The sequence below is a fragment of the Drosophila subpulchrella genome, unplaced genomic scaffold (genome assembly GCF_014743375.2).
Source record: "Drosophila subpulchrella strain 33 F10 #4 breed RU33 unplaced genomic scaffold, RU_Dsub_v1.1 Primary Assembly Seq370, whole genome shotgun sequence".
NCBI lineage: Eukaryota > Metazoa > Arthropoda > Insecta > Diptera > Drosophilidae > Drosophila > Drosophila subpulchrella.
The window spans coordinates 145,943-156,118 of NW_023665591.1; the positions used below are offsets into that span (position 1 = coordinate 145,943).

Below are 10,176 nucleotides of genomic sequence, written 5' to 3' on the forward strand. Positions count from 1 at the left end.
GATCCAGAACATACAAACCCCCCATTGATCCAGAACATACATATCCACCCTACTGGTATTGAGGAGAACAACTCATTTCAGTTAAAATTTTTATTCTAGCACCAAAGCTGTATGAGCCTCAGTCTTGGCGGTTTGTAGGCGTTAGAGTGGGCGTGGTACGCTTCTGAAACAAACGTAAGAAGCTCAGAAATCTGCATGCCAATTCTCAATAGCCTAGCTCTTATAGTTTCCGAGATCTCAGCGTTCATCCGGACGGACAGACGGACAGAGGGACAGACGGACAGACGGACAGACGGACAGACGGACAGACGGACAGACGGACGGACGGACAGACGGACATTGCTAGATCGACTCGGCTAGTGATCCTGATCAAGAATATATATACTTTATGGGGTCGGAAACGCTTCCTTCTGCCTGTTACATACTTTCCGACGAATCTAGTATACCCTTTTACTCTATGAGTAACGGGTATAATTACTGTCCAATAAATTTCCACTCCCAAGAACTGATGATATTTTGGATCAACTGGGACGAGCAAAGTATTTTTCATGCCCTGACTTAATGTCAGGATCTCATCAAATTGAACTCGAAAAAAAGTTCAAGGGATACGTCATTTTTAACGAGCAATGGCAGTAGTAGGGAAAGACGCGTTCTGGGACAATTTGCATATTAATGGCCCCCGCCCCCTTACTAATTAGCATATTAATGACCCCCGCCTCTCACTTATTAACATATTAATGGCCCCCGCCTCTTCATTAATGTATGCGGGTTCTGGGACAATCAGCATAATCCATAAATTATCTGATTTTAAAAGGTTTAGATGTCATAGAAATGTCACGATCATATCCATAAAGAGTATACTAAATTGCCCCCAACCCCACACCACCATGTGACAATACTGATCACGTGACCTTTTTGCCTCATTATCAGCAATTAACATTTGGCAGGTGTTGCTGTACACGGGAGAAAGGTCGCACACTTTCCCCACATCCCCATGTGACAATATTGATCATGTATCCTTTTCCTCATCATCAGCAATTAATATTCAGCAGGTGTTGCTGTGCACGTGAGAAAGGTCGCAAACCCAAAACATTTAAAAATGGTTGCCTTAGAGGGACATGTCCGATCATGTTGGGGAAAAACGTTTCCTATGATTGTAAAAATAATTTTGAAATCAAAAGAACCCCAATAAAATAAATCTCACAAAATAATTAGGGTATTCAATTGCGTTGCAAACGTTTGAAAAGTGTAAAAGTGTAAGCAGTTCCAACAACAATTTCCATACAAAATAGTTTTCAAGGCCTACAACACCCCAGCCTATGTATACAAATCTGTTGTACACTGGTCGGCATATGTATTTTGACAAAATAAAAGTTAAGTATACTCATAACTTGAATTTACTTCTTGTAAACTATAGGCATCAATAGAAAGGTAATTTCAATGCCGTTTGAATGATACAATACATTTCTTTACCCATTCAGTACTTATTGAAAAGGACAAATTTGTGTAAATCAACTTTTAAATTTTTTTTTCAAACTTTTTTCCTCGACTTGAAAACTTAAACTTTTTGATGCAAAAAGTTTCTTCAAACAAAAATAATAGTAACTGCAAAAAGAATTTTTCAAAAATCATTTTCCTTATATTTTTTATGATTTTTTGAAGGTGACAATGTCGGAAAAAATTTGTATGAAAAAGAGAAAAATATGGCTCAAATGCCTGTTTTTAAGCATTTTCAAAAATTCATAAAAAATATAAGAAAAATGATTTTTGAAAAATTCTTTTTGCAGTTACTATTGTTTTTGTTTGAAGAAACTTTTTGCATCAAAAAATTTAAGTTTTCAAGACGAAGAAAAAAGTTTTTAAAAAAAATTTAAAAGTTGATTTACACAAATTTGTCCTTTTCAATAAGTACTGAATGGGTAAAGAAATGCATTGTATCATTCAAACGGCATTGAAATTACCTTTCCATTGATGCCTATAGTTTACAAGAAGTAAATTCAAGTTATGAGTATACTTAACTTTTATTTTGTCAAAATACATATGCCGACCACTGTACTTGTGTAGAAATAGGGGGTTAATAATGGGTAGGAATTTTATCTAAAATACTAAAAAGTTGGGTTTAAATCCAACCTACCCTAACATGCGCACCTGTCTATTACCTGACCGGAATAAAAAGGAACACATGCACAAGTCTGAGGGCGCACGCGCACGCATTGACAATATCATGGGCCTCACGCCAACGATCACACGGCTGACTACTAGCTCTAATACGTTCCCATAAGGGTTGAAATCACGACCGCGCAACAATTCGCAAGTAGCCGACATATCTCAGTCAAGGAAATATTTTCCATTCTCCGTACCTGTAATTTTAACTCGAAATAAAAGGTCAGAAGTTTATTTTGTAGCATAATAATACATTTATTTATTTATTTTAGTATTGCGAACATGTTTTATTATATATTGAAATTAATTTTCTGGCTTCAATCCGGCGTTTTGCATAGAAGAAGCAGGCGCACGTTTCCGACGTCAATTCAGGATTACAAAATGTAAAGTATTCACCATAATTCGTAGTTTTGAGATCATGTTCACCTCGATTCATAAACATAGTTTTTGTGTTTAGAAGGTACTAAAAATGCTGACCAATTATCTGTCCTTTAAATTATTTAATAAATTGGTCAATTTCCTCATGAAACTTCATTTGGTTAATTTGGTTTTCTTGCACATCTTTACACATCTAGTCTCAACTTCAAAAAAATGTATACAAATTATTTTATTGTCTTTAAGCTACTTTTAAAAAATGTCAAAATAATGTATGCATTGTTACGAGCACAAACCCCGCCCTTAAGGTGTGTTTCACAATAGGGAAACCGGTTTCCTTTAAATCTGTTTAATGACGGACAGCCCATTTCCTCGATATTAATGAGCTGACGACTCCCAAAAAACGTCTGTAGAAATCGTTTCTTTTCCACACCTTTACAAATAATTTGTTTTCCACTTGTAATTGTCCTAGATACTTTCGAGTTTGTGAAAAACTATTTTCTCCATCGTTCCAAACAATTTTGTGATGTGTATTGGTTATCCAAATTGCAGTCTTTCGAGATTTTGAATTAAGCAAAGCAAAATCATATGGTGGTTCTATTAAAAAACTATTATTCAAGTTTGGTTCTTTTTCGAATACAATTCTAATTTCCTTTAGAATAAAATTATTATTATTATCGAAGAAACCTTGAACATCAATAGAAACAGTTAGGGTATTCAATTGCGTTGCAAAAGTGTAAAATTTGTAAGTTTGCCAGACGAGAATTGTGAACGCCCTCTATTTTAAAACATCGTTGCAGGAAATTGACGTACAAAAGAAAGATAACTTTTAAATTTTTGTATTGCTCCAACATATAATCTAGGACTTTATTAACTTCGCTCTCAGACCATCGCTTAGTTTCGACCTCCCTGGCTCGCTTTCTTGAGGGGTTTTCTTCCATTGAAATCGTTATTCAATGATTTTATTTTATAGAAGACAATTTTTTTTTTTGCACTTAAAATTCAAATTTGTTTCTTTCCTTTCACTGTCATTACCATGGATTTAAACCCAACTTTTCAGTATATTTTTAGTATTTTAGATAAAATTTCTACCCATTATTAACCCCCTATTTCTACACAAGTACAACAGATTTGTATACATAGGCTGGGGTGTTGTAGGCCTTGAAAACTATTTTGTATGGAAATTGTTGTTGGAACTGCTTAAACTTTTACACTTTTCAAACGTTTGCAACGCAATTGAATACCCTAAGTATCTTTCAACATTTTTCTAATGTTAAACAACTCGTGTACTAGTCCGTTTAGTGGGTTATATTCAACTAAACGGTCATGTATGGCTTGGGTATTTTTATGACTTGGTGTCTTTATTTCTATTGAAATTCTCACATCAATAGGACCAATTTTTACTGATTCGTTTTGATATGAAAGATCAACCGCAATAATAGGGGTCTTCAATTTAAATTCATTTGGGGTCAAAAATGGTCGTGACTCACGATTATAGTAACTAGATTGAAATCTTGTATACTTTTCATATAGGTGAGCATACTAATTCTTACTAAAATCAACATTCAGATTATTATGGATATGACTCAGAATTCAAGTGAACTTTCAAGCTTGATAAGTTATTTGTGATAAGTTCTCCATATAGTGTAAATCCAATTAAGGCAAACCTTGGTTTTTCGCGGTTAGCCGACAATTTCACATTTCAGCTGTGTTGACTCCCATACCCCAATTTGGGGTTAGCATATAAATCCCAACTCTGGAATTCGATTGGTAGGTTTACACAACTTTTAATAATATCGTAAATCTTAATTTTTGTTAAATCGCTCAGAGTTACATGGGGAATTTTCCAGGTTTTATTCGTAATTTCCAGTTTACAAGTTTTTTCATTTCTGGTTTGTTCAAGATTCACCAAGATTCTTAATTAGCATCAACACTAGTTCGTGTTTACAATTTAACAAAACTTTTTTCCCAACAAATTTTTTAGTGGTACAGGAAAATTTCGTCTCCGCTGCTCCATCCAGAATTTAAAAGGTATTGACTTTGAAGATTATCCAGAGATATACAATTTTTTAGGGTAGTAGTCATACCGACATAGACTTGACACGTTGGACACGTTGTATTTAGTTGTTACCTAGCAGTATTTTGATGGTTACGTTCTTTTTAGTCTTGTTTTTGGATGGTTACTTTTTGTATGGTACCTGTACAGTACTTGGTTTTGGATGGTTACTATCTGTATAGTATCTGTAAAGTACTTGGTTTTAGATGGTAACTAAATGTTAACAAGTATTATTAGTTGCCAAAGTCTCTTATTAAGAATTATCAAAGTACACAAGTTAAAGTTTCTAAGATGTGTTAGCCACTTGCAGTGAACTATCATTACCTGACCGTCATTAAAGTTACATCCCCAAGACTCAAGGACATTGAATAAAATACTTTCCCTTCATTTGTACCTGTAGTTATACCCGTTACTCGTAGAGTAAAAGGGTATACTAGATTCGTCAGAAAGTATGTAACAGGCAAAAGAAAGCGTTTCCGACCCCATAAAGTATATATATTCTTGATCAGGATCACTAGCCGAGTCGATCTAGCCATGTCCGTCTGTCCGTCTGTCCGTCTGTCCGGATGAACGCTGAGATCTTGGAAACTATGAGAGCTAGGCTTTTGAGATTTGGCGTGCAGATTCCTGAGCTTCTGACGCAGCACAATTTTGTTTTAGTAAAGTGCCACGCCCACTTTTACGCCCACAAACCGCCCAAAACTGTGGCTCCTACAGTTTTGATGCTAAAATAAAAATTTTAACTGAAATGTATTGTTCTCATCAATACCTATCTACTGACCTAAAAAAAGTTTGCCACGCCCACTTTATCGCCCACAAACCGCCCCCAAACTTCAAAAAATCGTAGATATGAACGTGGATATCTCGGAAACTATCAAAGATAGAGAATCGGGATTTCAGATTTAGATTCCGTAGCTTTGTACGCAGCGCAATTTTGTTACGCGAATTTGCCAAGCCCACAATTTTCATGCTAGATACAAAATTTTAACTGAACTGTATTGGTCTCGTAAATACCTATCGATTGACCCAAAAAAAATTTGCCACGCCCACCCTAACGCCTATAACGCTTAAATCTGTCTACCGCCGGTAGGTGGCGCATTTCAGTCTTGCTTTGCTGCTTGCTTATCTCCATTTCCCTTTGGTCCCTAAAGCTGAGTAACGGGTATCTGATAGTCGAGGCATTCGACTACAGCGTTCTTTCTTGTTTTAATTACAGTCAGAAACAAAATTTGTAGGATCATTCCATATTTTTTTATATATTTTATTATTGTAAACATATTTCATTAAATTCATAATTAATTATATTTTATAAATATTTGTATATAATTAATTTTCTTACTCCATCCCTCTGTAAGAAACATGTCGGTTATTAATCTTCGTTCCAAACGCAGATTTTCGCTTGGTTAGATGTAAAATAGTTCTCACAATGTAATCTTTCTCAGATGTTGGATTATTTTTAAAGCATTCATTTGTTCTAACCCATAATAATATTATAACACATTTCGAAAGCATCATTAGCTAGCATAGAAGCGTCTTTCAATTTAATTTCTGATTCAAGTTTATGATAGAGGTGTTGGGACCTGGTAATATCGGTTTTTGTTGTCAACTATTTTTCTAGTTCTAGTTTTCTAGTTCTATTCTATTTGTATACTATTTGTATGAGTAAGGCATCATTGTCTAAGATTCTGAATAAGTTTAATAAACTCTTTAATTACAATACTCATCTGGTGTTCGTGATTCATGATGGCTGTTGAGCTGCTTGGACTTTGATTACTAGCTGTTGTTAACTGTTATGAGCTATTATTAGATGGTTACTATCTGCTTGGTAGATGTCTATTAGTTGCTTACTAGTTTTTATTAGCAGGTTTCTATATGTTTAGTAGATGTATACAAGTTGTTTAGTATCTGGTTTCTACATGTTTAGTAGATGTATACAAGTTGTTTACCAGATGTATACAAGTTGTTTACTAGCTGTTTAGTATCTGGTTTCTATATGTTTAGTAGGTGTATACAAGTTGTTTACTAGCTGTTTAGTATCTGGTTTCTATATGTTTAGTATCTGTTTACTTGATGTTTACTTATTATTATTAGCTGGTTACTAGTTGTTATTAACGTCTACGAGCTTTTATAGTCTTTTATTAAGAAAGATCAAAAATTCTTCATCACTAGACGACTTTCGATGTGAAGTAAAAACTTACACTCTGATTTTCAAAGTGTTTGCTATTTACGTGAGAAAGAACGCAAAGCAAAAATATCTCAAGATTGATAAATAAATCTTAGAGGAACATGTCCGATTATGTTGGGGGAAGATGTATCCTATAATTGTAAAACTAATTAAGAAATAAATTGTTCACAAGCTGTTTAGAAGCTGTTTTGATAAACAATTTTGATTAATAATGACAGATATTAAGAATATACAATAATATCATCCACTTTAACTAGTATATTGTTAAAATAAAACATTTCAATTTTTCATGTTCTTTCATCTTATGTAGGTATAATAAATTTAATCTTAACTAGGATAGCTAGCCTTACATCCCATAACTATAGTTATTAGCTACAATAAAATGTCTAGAAAGAACAAAATATATGATTGTCAAAAAACGATTTAAGACTAACTATAATTGGAAAAGTAATTGAAATCGCTCCGGAGTAATACAGTAAAAAACAAAAAACACTGTGATTATCCCATTTTCTATCACCATAACAAATGTGTATACCCACACCTAAATGACCATTTGTATCCTTTGTCCAAAAATGTCTGTGACTTTCACTTATAAAGTGGTCACCGATAATTTAAATCCTGTAATACTCCAGTAATAACACGTGTATAGTAGTTTTAATAACTTTTATTAAACAGTCGCTATTGCTCGCTACCGCTCGCTTTCGATGCTTATCGTCGACTCCTTCTTGAACTCAACATACGACGCGATTCAACACGCGTCGTGGTGAGTTTATGTATCCCTTGTTGGGCTCGAATCCCGATCAGCTGACACGGGTTCCCACATCTCTCCTTTTTTTTTCAGACGCAGTTTTAGACCTCCCTGTGGCATCTGTGAGGTGAGCTCCGCGTCAATTGGTTTGGCCGGGAATGATTCATCAGTCCTTTTCGGGGACTGGCCCTTCTCCGGCTGAACTGCAGCAGAGGATTCGACTTTCTTGAGGTGACTGGCGTTCCTGGTATACGACTTCCCATTTCCGGTTACCTGGACCACATCACCGTCTCTGCTGGTCGGTCACCTCGTAAACCGTTGGATCGAACGTTGGTGTTAGCTTGTGGGGGATAATAACATTTTTAATTAGAACCCTGTCACCTACAGTTAATTGAATATCTTTTGCTCCTCTAGCTGCATCTGCTACCTTCTTCCCTTTTTCTTTCTGGCACATGTCCTTATCTCTTTCCTCCGAGTCTACATCCTGATCCGAAATATCCTCAATTCCGGGAATTTTATCTCGAATCGTCCGATTGTACATCAGCTGGGTTGGAGCTGCACCCGTTGTACTATGCGGCGTTACATTATACATAAGAACAAACTTTTGCAACTCCTTCTTATTGTTACTTCTACTCGCATATGCGATTTTGAGACGTTTAACCAGCGATTTATTCATATTCTCCACCTCGCCGTTCGCTTGTGGCCAATATGGAGGAGTTGTACGCAACTCGATCCCGTTTGTTGTACAAAATTCTTTGAATTCCGCGCTTATAAATTGGCGACCGTTGTCCGCTGTTAATGTTTGGGGAAAACCTAGCCTTGCGAAAATTTCCTCCATCTCGTTTATTATAATCTTTGATGTGATGCTCCTCGTTATTTTGTACTCCATATATCGAGAGTAATAATCGATTAGTACCAAAATGTATTCTCCGTTTGGTAGCGGGCCTAACAGATCGGTTGCCAAACACTTCCATGGGCCGTTTGGAAACGAGTGCCTCTTCATTGGGGCCGGACGTACCGGAGCAGACACCAAAATGCAGCTACGACAGGTTTTAACGAACTCTTCAGCTTCTCTGTCCATTCGTGGCCACCATACTTTCGATCGGAGTCGCCGCTTCATTGCAGTCTCGCCTGGGTGACCCTCATGTGCTAACTCCAACACTTTCCGTCGCAGATTTTTCGGAATCACTATCTTTGTTCCTCTTAGCAGCAAATTACCGAGCGTCGACACTTCAAATCGAAACGGATAGAATGGACTCGATGTAGCTAGCTTCCACGAATCCTCCTTTAGGCACGTCATTGCATCCATTATCCCCTCATCATGAGTACTACTTTCTGCTATCTCTGAGATTGATAACGAAACTGGAATTGAATTTGAGACGATATGAAAAATGTTTTTCTCCCCCTGCCAATCGAATGAGTTTGACTCGGTTTCCTGGGACAGTCTCGACAATGAGTCTGCGATGTTTTCTTTTCCTGGCTTATACACGACTCGGAAACGGTAAGATTGTAGGCGTAGAAGCCACCTTTCGATGCTTATCGTCGACTCCTTCTTGAACTCAACATACGACGCGATTCAACACGCGTCGTGGTGAGTTTATGTATCCCTTGTTGGGCTCGAATCCCGATCAGCTGACACGGGTTCCCACATCTCTCCTTTTTTTTTCAGACGCAGTTTTAGACCTCCCTGTGGCATCTGTGAGGTGAGCTCCGCGTCAATTGGTTTGGCCGGGAATGATTCATCAGTCCTTTTCGGGGACTGGCCCTTCTCCGGCTGAACTGCAGCAGAGGATTCGACTTTCTTGAGGTGACTGGCGTTCCTGGTATACGACTTCCCATTTCCGGTTACCTGGACCACATCACCGTCTCTGCTGGTCACCTCGTAAACCGTTGGATCGAACGTTGGTGTTAGCTTGTGGGCGATAATAACATTTTTAATTAGAACCCTGTCACCTACAGTTAATTGAATATCTTTTGCTCCTCTAGCTGCATCTGCTACCTTCTTCCCTTTTTCTTTCTGGCACATGTCCTTATCTCTTTCCTCCGAGTCTACATCCTGATCCGAAATATCCTCAATTCCGGGAATTTTATCTCGAATCGTCCGATTGTACATCAGCTGGGTTGGAGCTGCACCCGTTGTACTATGCGGTGTTACATTATACATAAGAACAAACTTTTGCAACTCCTTCTTATTGTTACTTCTACTCGCATATGCGATTTTGAGACGTTTAACCAGCGATTTATTCATATTCTCCACCTCGCCGTTCGCTTGTGGCCAATATGGAGGAGTTGTACGCAACTCGATCCCGTTTGTTGTACAAAATTCTTTGAATTCCGCGCTTATAAATTGGCGACCGTTGTCCGCTGTTAATGTTTGGGGAAAACCTAGCCTTGCGAAAATTTCCTCCATCTCGTTTATTATAATCTTTGATGTGATGCTCCTCGTTATTTTGTACTCCATATATCGAGAGTAATAATCGATTAGTACCAAAATGTATTCTCCGTTTGGTAGCGGGCCTAACAGATCGGTTGCCAAACACTTCCATGGGCCGTTTGGAAACGAGTGCCTCTTCATTGGGGCCGGACGTACCGGAGCAGACACCAAAATGCAGCTACGACAGGTTTTAACGAACTCTTCAGCTTCTCTGT

General features: G+C 37.3%; 1 protein-coding gene across 1 annotated transcript; it reads right to left on the minus strand.

The window, feature by feature from the left end:
• Positions 1-9,124: 9,124 nt before the first annotated feature.
• LOC119561806 lies at positions 9,125-9,570 on the minus strand. Its single transcript, XM_037875284.1, has 2 exons — positions 9,527-9,570; positions 9,125-9,439 (listed from the first exon to the last, which is right to left on the minus strand). Exons 1-2 carry the CDS (start codon positions 9,551-9,553, stop codon positions 9,125-9,127), a joined length of 342 nt encoding a protein of 113 aa, XP_037731212.1. The 5' UTR covers positions 9,554-9,570.
• Positions 9,571-10,176: the final 606 nt, after the last annotated feature.